This window comes from Monoraphidium neglectum, assembly GCF_000611645.1.
Source record: "Monoraphidium neglectum strain SAG 48.87 unplaced genomic scaffold scaffold00390, whole genome shotgun sequence".
NCBI classification, from domain to species: domain Eukaryota; kingdom Viridiplantae; phylum Chlorophyta; class Chlorophyceae; order Sphaeropleales; family Selenastraceae; genus Monoraphidium; species Monoraphidium neglectum.
The window spans coordinates 3,312-18,451 of record NW_014013238.1 but is presented as its reverse complement, the minus strand read 5'-3'; the positions used below and the strand labels follow the sequence as shown (position 1 = coordinate 18,451).

The 15,140-nt window shown below is 61.8% G+C and overlaps 4 protein-coding genes across 4 annotated transcripts in view; 2 read left to right on the top strand and 2 right to left on the bottom strand.

Annotated features, from left to right (window-relative positions):
* The window catches only part of MNEG_3189 (hypothetical protein), a gene marked incomplete at both ends in the record, with an annotated part of 6,954 nt that extends 2,951 nt beyond the window's left edge, over window positions 1-4,003 (bottom strand). The window contains 10 exons of the mRNA XM_014048337.1: window positions 78-179; window positions 511-588; window positions 911-951; window positions 1,168-1,236; window positions 1,476-1,520; window positions 1,807-1,914; window positions 2,232-2,362; window positions 2,765-2,893; window positions 3,275-3,421; window positions 3,795-4,003. Coding sequence (XP_013903791.1) covers window positions 78-179; window positions 511-588; window positions 911-951; window positions 1,168-1,236; window positions 1,476-1,520; window positions 1,807-1,914; window positions 2,232-2,362; window positions 2,765-2,893; window positions 3,275-3,421; window positions 3,795-4,003 — 1,059 coding nt within the window. The remainder of the gene's footprint in view (window positions 1-77; window positions 180-510; window positions 589-910; window positions 952-1,167; window positions 1,237-1,475; window positions 1,521-1,806; window positions 1,915-2,231; window positions 2,363-2,764; window positions 2,894-3,274; window positions 3,422-3,794) is intronic.
* Window positions 4,004-5,410: 1,407 nt separating this feature from the next.
* On the top strand, window positions 5,411-6,947 carry MNEG_3188 (Uncharacterized protein yciO; the record flags this gene model as incomplete). The annotated part of the gene is made up of 5 exons (XM_014048336.1): window positions 5,411-5,451; window positions 5,655-5,757; window positions 6,023-6,218; window positions 6,528-6,622; window positions 6,867-6,947. 5 exons carry the CDS (start codon window positions 5,411-5,413, stop codon window positions 6,945-6,947), a joined length of 516 nt encoding a protein of 171 aa, XP_013903790.1.
* A 2,018-nt stretch (window positions 6,948-8,965) lies between these two features.
* MNEG_3187 (hypothetical protein) lies at window positions 8,966-11,267 on the bottom strand (the record flags this gene model as incomplete). The annotated part of the gene is made up of 3 exons (XM_014048335.1): window positions 8,966-10,213; window positions 10,469-10,567; window positions 10,851-11,267. The coding sequence occupies 3 exons, from the start codon at window positions 11,265-11,267 to the stop codon at window positions 8,966-8,968; spliced, it is 1,764 nt and encodes a 587-aa protein (XP_013903789.1).
* Window positions 11,268-11,761: 494 nt separating this feature from the next.
* On the top strand, window positions 11,762-12,265 carry MNEG_3186 (hypothetical protein; the record flags this gene model as incomplete). Its single annotated transcript, XM_014048334.1, has 2 exons — window positions 11,762-11,907; window positions 12,112-12,265. The coding sequence occupies 2 exons, from the start codon at window positions 11,762-11,764 to the stop codon at window positions 12,263-12,265; spliced, it is 300 nt and encodes a 99-aa protein (XP_013903788.1).
* Window positions 12,266-15,140: the final 2,875 nt, after the last annotated feature.

Here is a 15,140-nt window from a genome sequence, read left to right as displayed (position 1 = left end):
TGGTGGTGTTGGTGGTGGTGGTGTTGGTGGTGGTGTTGGTGGTGGTGATGGTGTTGGTAACGTGGGGCCACACTGACCTGCAGCGGGGCGTCGCTGGCGGCGCCGCCCTCCGCCAGCCAGGGGTCCCCCAGCGCCTCGCCCGCGCTGGGCCGCAGCCGGGGGTCCCGCTGCAGCAGGCGCTGCGGGGCGGGGCATGCGGTGTGTGTGTGTGTGTGCGTGTGTGTGTGCGTGTGTGAAAAGGAGTTGTGTGCGCAACCATGGGCGAGCCCCGGGGGGGGTCGTCTGCTCCGTGGCAATCCATTTTTTTGCGACACCCGCAAGCATGGCTGGGCCGGGCGGACCGGCCGCAGCCACCCTCGGCTTTCGCCGCCCCGCACGCACGCAAGAGCCTCCACCATCGGCACAGGGGCAGGGGGACGCAAAAATCGGCGCGACAGGGACGCGGGGCGGGGGCGGGGCGGCGCGCGCACGGAGCGCATGCCGCGGCGCGGAGTATGTGTGGGGCCGCACCTGGAGGAACGCGCGGGCCGCTGCTGACAGGGGCTGCAGCTCTGGCGCGTCCCAATTGATGTCCTGGGACAGCACAGCCTGGGATGTTGTTTTAGGGGGGGATCGGTGAAGATGAAGCAGGGCGGGGGCACAGCAGGGAGGGGAGCGTGGTCGGCACGGGGGCAGCGCGGCCGGAGTGGTTGAGAATGCACACATGAGTTGGTTGATATCGCATCTGCGTGTCTGTGTCGTGTTGGTCTCATACTCTGGGCGCAGCCGGCGCGGCTTGGGGTGACAGGTTCGCGCACGGCTGCGCGCACGCGGACGGTTGCGGACCCTTTGCTGGGGCTGTGGTGTAGTCGGGCGCCCTGGCCCTCAAAACACGCGCACGATCGGCCAGCGGCTCTGCCCCCGGCCCCACCTTCCAGACGTCGCTGAGGGACTCGTGGCGCACGTCCTCCCCTGCGGTTTTTAATTATGGTTTGCGTGCCGCATTCCTCAGCCGGCGCTATCAGAACGACCCCGTCCCCCCCGCCCTTTCGAGGGCCCCGACTACCACACAGCAGGCCGCAAAGGCCGCGCGGCCCGCAGGGGCCGCGCGTGCTTTTGCAAGGGGCGGGAGAGGGGCGGCGAAGAGTGCAACGGGCCGGAGTAGGGCGCGTCTCGGGCGGCGCTCACAGAAGGGGAAGCGCCCCGTCAGCAGCTGGTATGAGAGCATCCCGACAGACCAGATGTCGCATTTCTCGTCTGTTTGAGGGGAAAGGGATGTTGAGAATCATAAATCAATTGTTGATAGGCATTTGGTTCAAACATATGTCCGCTGAGATACTGTTTTTATAGCATCATGTGGGTACAGTGGCCCAGGCAGGGGCTTGGGGATCAATATCGGCCGCAACTGGGAGGGGCGCAGGGCCAACTTGGCCCTTAGCCCATCTCATCGGCTGCGCTGACGGCTGCGCGCGTCGGCGCGTAAAGTCGTGCCTCACCGTAGCACTGCATCACCAGCTCTGGCGCCATGTAGGCGGGGGTGCCTGCGGGGCGGACGCGCGCATGCGCGTGACGAGGCAGGCGGCTGCACGCGTGTTGGGCGCGGCGCTGCCGTCAAGAGCAGTGGGTCCCGGCACGCCACCAGACGCGCCAGCTCGGGCGACCCCGGGCTGCCCCAGAGGTTGCCAGGGGCGCGTTTCGACTCGCGGTCAGCCCCAGGCTGCCCCAAAGAAGCGCGCGTCGTCGTCGCCAAGCACAGCTGTGCAGCAACGAGCAGTGAGGGGCGATCTTGACGTGCTATGTGATCTGGCATGATCTCATGCCACCCACCGGATCTGCTGGTGAGCTTGGGCTCGTCAGGGCTGTGGCGGATGGACAGCCCAAAGTCTGTGGCCTTGAGGGGCGAGTCCTCGTCCTTTGAGAGGAACAAGAAGTTGTCTGGAGTCATAGGGGTGCATGTGGAAAAAGGGGTTGAAAGTTGGTTGGGAGCAGTTTGAAGGCTTGATTGAGACGATTTGAGGCGCCCGCACGTGGGGATCGCTGCCTGGTCGAACTGCAAAGGACACCATGCAGCATGGCATGACTGGTCAACATCGACAAACACCCGGTAACTTCCAACTTTGCATCCGGCCCTCACTCCTGCATGTGAGCCCCACCTGCGCCAGGCTGCCCTTTGCTCGCAATGCCTGGCTCAACCCCTCCAATCCAATCCAGTCCTGCCCCTGACGGTCAAGCCCGGGCCCCCCTCCACGCACCTGGCTTCACGTCTCGGTACACGATGCCCCGCGCGTGGCACTGCGCGATGAAGCGCAGGATGGAGCGCACCAGCCCCGCGATGAAGCGCTCGCTGTACGCGCGCGACTCAACGCGCTCCAGCAGGGCGCCGCTGCCGCGGGGGAGCAGGGCGGGAGGGCAGCGGCGTCCGCCGCGGGCAGCGGGACGGTGGGCTTGGCGCGTGGACGTATGTTGATCAGGTTCTGGATGCAGTGGCACTGCTGAAAGGCTGCCTCAAAGCCTGAATGTCAAGAAAGCTAGGGAGAGCAAGCTGCACCGCACGCACTTGCCGTGCAACGCCCCGCCGTGAGCGGCGCGCATTCGCCCAAGCCATGGCGTTCCTCCCCTGGCCACCCTTCATAGGAATCCAAGCCCACAAATCCACAAAACCACACACACACACACACACACACACACACACACACACACACACACACTCTCACGCACACACACTCACGCATGCATGCATGCATGCATGCATGCATGCATGCATGCATGCACCATCCTTGCTCACCCCTCGCACAGCTCCATGACCATGTGTATGTTGGCGTCGTCCTCAAACACGTCGTGCAGGTGCACCGCGTTGAGGCTGACGCCCAGCTGCTGCATCACCTCCACCTCAGCGCGCAGCTTCAGGAGGTACCTGCCCAGGGGGGGTTGTGTGTGTCGAGTGTGTGTTTGTGTGTGCGTGCGCGTGCGTATGTGCGCGCGCGCAAGAGCGCTTGCGCAGGTGGTGTGAATGCCTGGGTCGGAGCTTAGCCAATGTATGTGTGTGGTGCTTGAGTGGATGCACTGCTGCATGCCAGATCCACATGAGCAAAAAAACGAAAGAGGCTGAAGCAGCCACTGATTGTTTCCAGCCAGTAGATGGACGGCCTGCGCATCAGCAGCCAGCCTTGAAGTGCCAAGTGCAGCAGCCGCCGCCGTCTCAGAGCCTGCGGTAGCCCGGGTACCGTCGGGGCAGCGCAGGGGCCCTGTGCGGGCGTGGCCAACCATCTGATGAAAGGGGCCGCTCCGCACCAACCTGGGGGTGGGCGGGCCGCGCTTGGGCACTTTGGCGACCGTTTTGACAGCAAACCGCAGGCCGGTCGACGCCTCCACTGCCTCCCGCACCGTGCCGAAGCTGCCGGCGCCGATGATTTTTCCGAGATAGTAGGACTCTCCGATTTTCCTGGGGTTTGGGGCGACATGCAAGCCGAGGGGTCGTCTACCGCGTTGGCGTGCACCGTTCAGGAAGGGGAACGGTTGCACATCGCAAGACGTGCAGCCTGGAGCCAAGCCCAGGGCTGGGCTTGGGCGATGATCGTCCTGTAACTTGCCATAGCCAAGACCCTGCCGCCCTGGGAGCTACCTCGCTGCTGCATGGCCGATAACAAGCGCGGCCTCGGCTCGCCGCTGCGGCCGCCACGCCCGCGCTTCCCTTCCAGGCGCTGTCGCTGCCCACAGCCCGTTCATGGAGGCACGCCGCCGCCCCTGCATGCAGCTGCCAGTGGGCGTGGGCCTTTGGCGACACTTCTGGTTGTTTTCAATCTGCCGCTGCACACCTGGGAAAGCCAAACACAGTCTTGATCTCATTGGGGTCCAGCTCGGTCCGCGCTGGCATGCGCAGCACACCGTCGTCTTGGACTGAGGCAACGTAGTCCAGCAAGGCGCACACGCGCAGCCCGCGACGCGATCCGCCGCCGCCGCCGGTGCGGCGCATCGTGGCCCCGCCCCCGGCCGCTGCCGGCCGCAACCGCGTGCCTGGCTGCATGCGAGGCGCAGCAGCCATACGAAGGCGTTTGGAGCTGCAGCTGCTGCCGCTGGCCCCGCTGCGGGCGGCGGCGGCGCGTGGCGGCATGCCGGAAAGCGCACGCATCGCTGTTGGGCTTTCGAACTGCGCCGCTGACCCCTGGCTTGCTGGAAGGAACGCTACACAGATCGAAGGATTTTGATAAAGATGCCCGACCGCTGAGGGGCTGGACAAGACGCAAGACCCGCGCGCTCAATTTTGGCCAACGTCTTCGTCTCGTCCCTTGAATTGGTGTAACGCAGAAATTTGAATGAAGTGATCGACAAAATGATTTCAACGTATTTGCTCCTTCGGTCCGAACGTGACGGCAGCGTTGAGTCATAGTCTTGATTGTGTGCTTGCGGGGTCGTCCCCCTAGTAATTTGCCACTCCAGTAAACTCCTGACGGTGAGATGTCACATATATAATTGACTGCGAACCTCAGCCGTGATCAGACAGTCCTTGTCGCCGAGACCCAGCCGCGAGCAGGAGGGGGCACCGGGTCCTCATCAATTTTCATCATTGGCAGCTATTATTCAATGCACCAGCTGAGCGGTTCGCGACCGTGTGTGCCGGCGCAGCGGCCATCGCATGGAGGCGGCGCGCACACACGGCCTCCTGCAGCGACGCGCCCGCAATGGCCGCGAGCTGCCAGCGTGCGTGGCCCTGAGCGGGTTGCAGCGGCTGTACGCAGTGCAAAGCGGCTCAAATATGCAGGCGTGGGGCAACGAGTTGTGGTGGGCGAGCCCCTGTTCGTCACCGTCGAGGTGCGGGGTGTGTGTGCCTCACCCACCTGCAGCAAGCGCTGACGGTGCATTCTGCTGTCTGCTAGCATCCGCACCGGCACTTGCACCACAACAGGCGTAAGGAGCATTCACTCTCCCCATCAAAGTGCTGGTCAACCACATGGCAATGCAGTCGAGGCTTAGCCAGACGCCGCCGTCATCGGCCGAATCGCCGCTGATCAGCAGCAGTTGAGCGGGCCGCCGCGGCCCTCCAGGTCTATCCATACCCGCGCCATTGCTCTTGCACATACATGCGCCCCTGACATGACTGCAGGCAGATGCGAGCGACGCGTGGCGGTTGGAACGCGTGGTGCAGCTGCTCAGGGACGGCGGGGTGAGGCTCCAGATGGGCGCCGCCCCACCTCTAGCGCAACGCCAGAAATGGCTCGCGGGCGGCGCTGGGCCCCGCCTGATTTTCGAGCCAGCCGGCTCAATGCCTCGACTATGGCATGCACCGCATGCATGGACCTTCCCTGCGCCGACTGTTCTTCCTCCTTCCACACCCTGATTTTATGGACAGGTGGGCATCATCCCCACGGATTCGCTGCCAGCGGTGGTGTGCGACCTTGAGAATAGGGACGCTGTTCTCAAGCTGTACGCATGCATGCAGCTGTCCCCGAAGAAGCAGCTCAGCGTGCTATGCAGGTGCGTAGCCCGCGCGCCCGATGCACGCGGGCCGCACGCGTGCAGCATGTGCACGCGGCCTAGCCGCCAGGGCATTGAACTTTGAAGGCAGCCGAAAACGGCCTTTTGCTCCTGTTTGGTTCCCACCTGATGAAATGCGGAAGAGTGGTGGGGCGCATGCCAGGGCCCTAATCTGAGTGCCACCACCTGCGGGCCCCTCACAGGAGCTTCCAAGAGATCAGCCACTACACCGGCGGCTTCCGGCCACCCATCCACCCGGGGCAGCCGGACACCTTCACCATCGTGCGGCGCATGCTGCCGGGGCCGGTGGGTTACGACGCGTCCCGGCGCCTGCGGAGGGAGACCTGCAAGCTTGGGTGGCAGCCGTGGTTGCCTGCAGGTGGAGGTGGCGCGAGCTCCGCCGAGGGCACAGCGCATATACGACGGCGGTGTGCGCTGCGCTTGGCGTGTGCGGAGGCGTCGGCCGCAACAACATACCACTTAACCTGGTTCACCTTGCATCTCTACACTCACACGTCTCACTTGACCCCTCAACTCGTCCATATCTCTTCGTCAACCGTCTCAACCCCAGTTCACCCTCATCATGCCGGCCAGCAAAAACCTTCCGAGCATAACAGTTGACTTGGAACGCGGCAAGAAGCAGCAGCGCAAGTCCGTTGGCATGCGCATGCCGGACGACCGCGTATGCCGCGCGCTGCTGGAGGAGTTTGGGGGTTGCCTGCTGAGCCACAGCGTGCACGTGCCAGAGCACCTTGACAGCGAAACGGGTGCGCGTTGATGCGCAAACAGCGGCAAGGATCGGATGCCTTTGGCCCCCCCTGACTCTAGCCGCGTGGCGCAGGCCACGTGGCAGGGGCGGGACGCCGCACACCCTGACACTCCCGGCGCACCTGCACTCCTTGCGCCCTAGCGCATGGGCGCCTGCACTCGGTCGAAAGCCCACTTACCGGCCCGCCTCAACGCACCACACGTGTTGCGCACGTCTGTGTATTTTGTTCATAATCCCATCCGTCCGCTTCCACCCGGACCCTCGCTCAACACCCACCCCCACCATTCTTGCCCTCACACTCATTCAGAGGTACCTGACCCCGGCACTTTGATGGACATGTATGGGAACACAGGAATCGACTTCATTGTGGACACAGGGCCGCGCGTTGCGACCGCTTCCACGGTGCGCAGAGCCCGTGCCTGCTCAAGCCCCTGCTTCCTGCTCTGGGCGAGCCGTGCGTGCGCCGCCATCAGGTCGCAGCGCATCTCATACCTACACCACTCTGAAAATCTAAAGCCATGTGGTCGTATGCGCCGTGCCTGCGGCGGACCGCTGCGGTTTTAAAGCCCAGGGGACACGCGACAGCCCTCATTTCACCCCACGCTCTATCCCTTGCGCCTCTTGATCACCACACTTCCATGCTCAGGTAATCGACCTCACAGGGGTGGAGCCGGTGCTGGTGCGGCAGGGCAAGGGCGATGCATCACAGCTGGTCGGCGCCGGGTAGCCCCCTGACACCTGTGCCTTGCTATGTGGTTGGGACTGCCGTGCATATGCATCTGCATCCATAGTTTGGGGCTGGCCGCCGCATTGGTGGCAGCACATGTTGTAATGTCAATGGAACATTCTGCTGGGCACTGCTTGTATTCATCCCGTGTTCCGCCTGATGGCGGCGGGTTCAAATTGCCAGTTGACAAGGAGGTGAGCGGACTGCAGACCCCAGGCGGACCCCTGCACGCAGCTTCTGCACGCATGTTGCCCATACGCGCAGGCAGGCGCACGGAAGTCCTAGTGTCAACGTCCCATCATCTCGCCACGCGTCCTGTGCTGCAGCAGGTCCCCGCGGCTGCAACCGCAGTGGCCGTGATCTGGCGTGGTGGCCTCTTGAGGCTTCTCACACCGCGTAAAGGTTCAAAACTGATTACGAGGCGATATCGCTTGCTCTGCAGCCTGGTCTCTAGGCGAGCAGCTGTGCAGGGCAACAACAGCTGCCGACAATGCCGGTGCTCACACCAGCCAAAAAGCGGTGTCTAGAGCCCGAGAACATCATCCTAGAGCAAGCGACCATCAAGCGTTGCCGGCCAGCGCCGTGCTCGCCGATGGTTGTCCCGCCTGTCACACTGGGGCAGCACGAGCACAGAGAAGCAGAGCATGAGCAGCTGTGCGACAGCTTGCAGCCGCCTAGCCTGCAGGATGATGGCAGACACCTCAACATGCGCGATAAGCAGCCCCTGGTGCCCACGGCCATGCACAGCAGGCAGAAGCGCACGGTGGCACAGGCAGAGGAGCCCTCAGCATGGGGCGCCGACGCTGGAGTTGACATTGGCAGGAAACGCGCCTGCAAGGTTTGTTGGGCGTGCATCCTCTTTGCAGGCTTCTTTAGAGATGTCTTATGTGTGTGGGAAATTCATGGGCCAAGCTTTCAGTCTGGCAATTGGCAACAAGCTGGCCGACTGCGCTGCTTGCAACCGCGATGCGCTGTGCAGGGTGCCACGCAGCAGCCGCCAGCAGCGGTGGCCCTGCACATCCACGGATGGGACGGCGCACCCGCCCAGGATTCTGAGGCGATGGACTTGGACGAGGTCGAGGTGCAGTGCGCGCCGGCTACGGCAGCAGTGCAGGCACTCGATGCAGCTGTGGTGTGTTGCGCACCGGTCACTGGCGTCAGCACCAACTGTGCGGCGGTGGTGACGCATGGGGCCCAAGCCTGCGCCCTACAACATCAGCAGCAGCAGCATCGTGAGCGACCTGTACCTGCGTTTATGAGCACTGTGGGATGCGTGCAATGGCAGCTGCCTGATACTCATGAGCAACACTACTTGCCAGCAAAAGCAGTGGTGTGCTTTTGAGTGCGTTGCTTGAATGCCCACCTAACATATATCTGCAATCCATTGTCAAAAGCGTTTGCGTCGACATCTGCGCCACGCCGACTGCTGATCGCACCGCAGGTGCAGGCGGTGGCCAGCAAAGCTTCCTCCTGGGCGAGTGGCAGCGTGTGATGCGCCAGCGGTCGCAGTCGGATGACTGATGTGCCCCACCATCGACAACTGTTACGGCGTATTCTGTATCAAGTATCACCCGGCTACTGGATCCGCAGTTACAAATGTTGTGAGGTGTGGAGACCTCGAGCCAATAACGACACAAACCTTTGCTACGCCCAACAGGCGTTTTTGTCATTAGCAACCACCCTGACGCTGCGAGCATGCCTAGGAGCAGCATGCCCACGTGCCACTCACAACGAGTTGTGTCTGCGCCCTTTTTGCCGCGCGAAAATGCTCGCAACTGCTGTGTCCCGTAGAAGGTTTACTTGCGAAAAGGTCTACTTGCCAAGGCACTGAGCACACATGCCAATCAGCATTGCTGCTGCACCTGCGACCGCCGTTATGTATAGCTAGCAGAATATCTTCTCCTCGGCACACAAAGGATATGCTTGATTGCTGTATGAATTCATATTTGTGTAATTCGATTTCAACCCCAAAAACTGAGCCTGACTGGCAGCCACGTCCCAAGGATCAACAAACATGGTTATTTGACGTTACAAGGGGACACTTTGAGGTTGGCCAGGCCCCCTGCGGCCCCCTCGACCAGCTCATCTGTTGGCGCAGGCGCCGACCACACGACCACGTTCTTCCCTTCGAACGGCAGCGGCGCCGCGCGCGCCGCCATGCCCGTCCCCTCTGCGAGCTCGAGCAAGTACGCCACCAGCTCCTGGTGCGTCCTCACCGCCGCCCCGCTCGCGAGCCGCCGCCCTGGGAACTGCGCGGCGTACACGCAGCAGGGCACGACCGCCCAGGGCTTGCACAGCGCGAGGGCCAGCCGGACGGCGGGCTCGGTCGCGGCATCGGGGTGGAGGGCCGCGACGCAGCTGCAGCTTAGCAGCCGGTCAATCAGGGCGTCTAGGGCTTGTTGGGCGCATGGATCGCCAGGGGCGTCCTCCGTCGCGGCGCTGTTCTCAGCAGCGATGGCGCTGCTGGGCTCGGGGATTGCGCTGCCGCCGCCGTTACCGCGGGCGCTGGCCGTGGTTTCATCCAGCTTGCACGAGCGCAGCGGCTCGCCAGCTGCGCCCAGGCCTTCTCGCCCCTGCAAGAGCCATTGCAACGCCTCAGCTTCCTCATTCTCCTCGTCATCCTCTTCATCGCTGGCGCCCGCACTATGCCTGCCGTCCGCTGCAGTCTTGCCCCGCCGCCGCGCCGTCCCTGCCACCGCCTCGCCCTCGTGCTCTTGTAGCCCGTGCGTCGTCCACTCCACCGCTGCCGCGCGCTGCAGGCTGGCGGACAGCAGCTGCCGCACGCGTGCCAGGCAGGCTGCCTCGTCACTCCAGTCCGGCTCACAGTCCGTGGCCTCCTCCTCATCGCTGTCATCACCCCCTCCACAGGATGGCCCACGAGAGGTGCAGGCAGCCCTCCCACCCCTGCCTGCAGCGCTTTCTTGCGTGCCTAGGGCCCCGTCGCACAGCTGCTGCTGCTGCTGCTGCTCCTGCTGCCCCTGCTGTTCCTGCTGCTGCTGCTGCTGTTGCTCCCCCAGCCCTGGTCTGCTGCCGCCGTCGCCCACCACTTCGCATGTGGCAGCCTCATCCCCTGCGGCCCCCTCGACGCCCTCGCGCCCCTCAAGGCGCACCCGCCGCGCCGCCGACAGCCGCCCCAGCGCCTCAACCAGGGGCATGTCCAGGAAGATGCGCGCGTGGCCCGGTGGCGCGCCCCCTCGCACGCTCAGGTCCTCGAGAGGCACATCAGTGTATGAAGCGTATGGCCCCGTGTTGTGGTATATACCCAGCTGTTGCGGTCGTTTGAGGGTTCAGGGGGTTGGTCAGCAATCACCGCAAACAACAAGAAGAAAGCATGCCTTGGTTGAGTTGCTTGTGTGGGGACCTCATCAGATAGATGAGGTGTGAAAGAAAGCTCGTGCACAGAGAGAATGGGTGTAGCAGCACCACAGCGGTGAGCTCTGCGAGCTGCATGCCTCGCCTCATCAATGTTGGAAGATGGAGCGCAGCCAAGGATGCCAGCCCGCCGTGCTATGTAGACGCACCTTTGCGCGCCGCTCGAACTGCTTGAGGCGCAGCGGGCGTGGGTCCACCACAGTAGATGGAATGCTGTTCAGGTTGAACAGCTGGAATGATATCTCACCCTGGGGTTGTGTGGTGATGGGCACGGTAGGTGTGGCGGCGCCGTATGGCGCATCGGACGATGGTGAGGAGCAGCATTGGAGGAGAGTGGACGGCCCATGCCACAAAACGATTGCAGCAGGCTCCGGGCCCCTTCTCTGTTGCGCAGTGTCTGGAGACCACGTAGTTGCCCCCCCCTAGATGGGGGAAGGGAGGTGCAAATTGTACCAGCCGGAGGCCGTAGGGCCTTTGGCCACCAGCCAGACGCCAACCATTGCAGGCGTCATGACAATCCTGTGCACGCACCTTCCCGCCAGCGACGTCGAGCACCCCGCTGCCGCTGCGCAGCAGGTCGCGGCCGAACGCGTCGATCAGGTGGCGCCTGAACGCAGTGGCGCGCGAGCGGTTGCGTACTGTGGCGCGCCGGCCGCCCCAGTGGCGCCGGCGCGGCGCGTCCATGGGCACGACATCAGCCGGGTGGGCGAAGCGGCAGGCGGCGCCCTGGAGGCAGCTGCCGGTGCGGCCCCAGTGGCGACAGAGGGGTGCCTGCGGGCCGTGCTGCGTTTGCTGTGGTTGCTGATGTGACTGCTGCGGCTCCTCCTGCTGCTGCTGCTCCTCTTGCTGCTGCTCCGGTTGCTGCGCGTTCTCTTGCTGGTCCCCTTGCGAAAACCGCGACGGCAGCGGCTCAGGCGCAGCCGCGTGCAGCGCTACAGCTTTTGTCATGCCCGCATACGTTAACTAAATATACGCACAGTCACAGTACGGCAATAGCCTGGATTACTGCGGTATGGTACCGGGAGCGTCAACCACATTCGCAAGATCACACTCTCACTGCACAAACCGTGTCACTGTACAAGGTGCAGCCAGGAACGAACAGACATTGTGGTACCGCAGCCTATACAATTCATATACAGAGTGTTTTTCACAAACTTGCCTGCGTCACCCGGACGGTCCGTGTGCCTGTACACCCTTCGCTGTCCTGCACGGCCTTAAAAAGCCCAGCAAGGTGCATCGAATTGGTAGTCTCAAGGGTTTCACGGTGCCGAACCGGCAGAGATGTGCATCGATGTTGCACCCAATGCTGCCGCTTGCGGCTGGTGCTGCTGTGCAGCACTGTGATTGCGGGCTGCCTGCATGCTGTCAGCCCGTGACACCACCCTTTTGAAGGCCTGCCACTGCACACCACTGCATGCCGCCCTTTGCGCAGCGCGAGTATCATGGCGGCGCATGTGCAGCACGTGGTGGTTATCAAGTTCCAAGAGCACACCAGCGATGACCAGATTGCAGCCTTCTTTGCGGATGCCTTAGAGATGACGAAGCACATTCCAGGCATCACAAAATTTGTCCATGGACCAAACTGCAGGTGCGAGGGGGGGCGCGGAGGGCGGCGCGCCAAAGTAAGGCGCTCAGTGATGTCACTGCTCGCAGGCATTAGCGCAGCTCCACTGCAGGACGCCCATGAGGCACTTTGGCGCTTGCAAGGAGGTACGGCTTCCAGTATGCTCATGCTTGCCGCCAATAGATTGAAAGCCTGAAAATGATGCCCCCGCCTTGTCTTGTCCTGCAGCCCCGAGGGCCTCACGGGGGACTTCACGCACGCCTTCATTATGTCATTCGAAAGCGCGGCGGCACGCGATGGTTACCTGCCGCATGACAAGCACGAGGAATTCAAGGCCAAGTGGCTGCCGTCAGTGGAGAAAATCTTCGTCATTGACATCTGACGTCACAACGGCGTAGAATCCGCGCACTGCAAGACCATGCATGCACATTGTGCGACCAACATCTATTTACTATGGCCTGCGCTCTGTGCTGCCGCCTGCTTTTGCCATGACACCCCCAAGAAATTGTCGTCAGTTGTGCTACCCAACGCACCGCCATCGCCTTTCCTTCTTGTGGGTGGTGGCGGCGGCGGTGGAATGCCGGTCCCTGTCCCAACACACAAACCATTTCACGATTTTGTTGGCTTGTGGAAGGGTGGCGTGACAGTGTGTGCATGTGGATAGGTGTTTTATTGGGTTTATGCTCGCACGCATGATCTCGGCAGTGCAGCCTCCCATCACATGAGTATTGCCTGTGATTTTGCGGGCACCAGCCACGCCACGCGACATGCGTGCGGCAGATGTAATCCCACTGCCATCGCCTTGCCGTGTGTGAGCCCAGTGAGCAACGAAGGCATCGGGGACGGCTTCGTGTGGCACAATGCATGTTCAGCTTGTTGAGCGACGTTACAGTCTTCCCCCTCTACAGTGAACCCATTGGGGGTCGGCAGCACGTTCGCTATAGCCGGTTTGTTCGCTATCGCGAATAGTGAAATTTGGCAGCTGCTTGTTCGCAGTGGCGGGGGACGTCACAAAATCCAGCATTAGAGGGCTGCTTTGCTCTGTATGCCAACAGCCAGATACCAAGCAAGTGATTTTTATACCAAAATCGTAGGCTGCCTTGCCGGCTGCCCCGCCGCAGCTTGCAGAAGCTGCGTATGTCCTGCTGCTTGCGTTGCAGCAGGGACGCCACAATCGCCCTACTAGGACCTGTGGTATCAAGCCGCTCCTGCATGCTGGCAAGCACATTGCCATCTTCTGGCGTAAAAACGCCAGGGTAATCGCCAATGAAGCTGCTCAGGCCAGCTAAATACGCCAGGGCCTGGTGTGGAATGTGTTGACCCTAAACGCAATTCGCACATTGCGACCTTTGTGATGTACTGTCAGGTTCAGCCTTTTTGGCTTGACAGTGGCCTCCGCAGACATGGCTCAGCCCAGACTGTTAGCTCTGAAGTATTAGCAATTGTGGCATACAGCACGTGAAGATCACTGTGATGTCACGAGTTGAACCTGGGTCAAGCCAGAGTGGGCGTCACTGCAGCGCAGGTGACTGGTGACACTGGAGGGTCATCAGCCAGACCGTCCGGTTGAGCAGGGTGCGCCCGTCATCAAGCTTAGAAATCAGCTCTGTGAGCAGTGACAGATGCTGCAGTGAAAGGGGGTATGGTGCATACGCAGGAGCTGTTGGCTGCCTGTATGCACGTGGCCCTCGCGCGGCGAGTGGCCCCACGCATTCCCAAAGTCACTCACCACAGCGCGCCTGCATACAGTGAATCTGAGAGGCCTTTGGCGTTCGCTATAGCCGTAGTGAATATTCGCTATGGCGGGTTGGATTTGTGTGGCGAGCGATTGGGGGTAGCGGCGGCGTTCGCTGTAGGCAGGGTTTTCGCTATTGCGGGGTTCGCTGTAGCGGGGCAAGACTGTATTCTGCTCCAGGCTGGGTACAAGTTCAGGATTGACCAGGCCTGCACACTGCCTGGCTTCAGCAGAGGATGCGTGCTGCTCTCCTATGTGGGTCACCCTCAGGGCATCCTCTGCAGGCTGCAGAGCTCCACAAAATCTGCCCTCCGCGTTCATACCTCTTTCAACATAGTTTTGATCATGCCTCAAGGGGCAGATATGCATATTGGTTTAAAAGATGAGGAGCACGTTTTAGTGGTTTTTGCTGCAGAGATTGGCCTTGGTCTCGAGTATGTGATGCTAGTCACAAGCCCTTCGCAACGAACGTGGGGCTGTACATGTGAGTAAATGTCCACTTGTGGTACACGTGTGGGTTGGCTACACATTGTGGCACACAGCAGGGCTGAGGTCCACATATGTTTCCACCAGAGCCTGACTGGCCCAAGTCTAGTTTAAACTCTTCCCGTCACACCGCTTGACGTGCACAACGTGCCAGTCAACCCCTGGTCCACGTGTGACGAAAGGATGCCATACGTGCAATGTCACCATTTGGCAAGGCATTCATGCATGAACTGAATTTCTTTTGCATGAGTGGCGTGAATGACCACACTGATAAGCGGTTCCAACCGAGAACCAGATGACCAGATCATCCAGACTGTATCATCCCAGGTATGTTTCTGAGCGTCGACGTTATTGAGATGTTTTTCCGTATACCACAAACATCGTAGGCATTTCGCATCGAACTGACACTCATCTCATCATTTGGGCACATTGGCAACATCATCAAACTTTGCTCGGCCAGTGCTCCGTGATATTGGATTGTCTGGGATCGTAACCTACGGTCTGATGGGCACGGCACACCCGGCAGCACGCCTGCTGGGGGCCCTGGTGGGCGCTGGTGCAGCTGCGGCAGCGCTTTCACTGCTGGTCCGCAAGCTGCTTCATCGCATCGATGCGTATGAGCCACCGGCAGCCCAAGTGCCGGCCTCAGCGCGGCTGATCGCAGGTGTGGGCCCTGCGAAGCGCCGGCCCGGGAGACCTTGCTCGCACACGCACCGAGCGCGCGCCCAGCGCCGTTGACCAGGCGCGGCCACCCGTACCCGCCCGCCATGCAGCCTCATAACCAGCTCCCAACCCCCTGAACCCCCGGGATCCTGCATGTGCTGCGGGCGTCAGACCCGGTGTCAGGCCCAGGGAATGCGACCATGCACACCGACATCGCATGGCAACTGCGCTTCTCCCAAACCTGTGCGCAGCCTGGCGCGCGCTAGAGTCCGTGGAGCCGGATCCGCTGTTTGTGGACCCATTCAGCGCTGAGCTGGCAGGCCCTGATGCAGTCAAGGAGGCCGAGCGCCTCGCCAAGCCGTTCCCTGCAGAC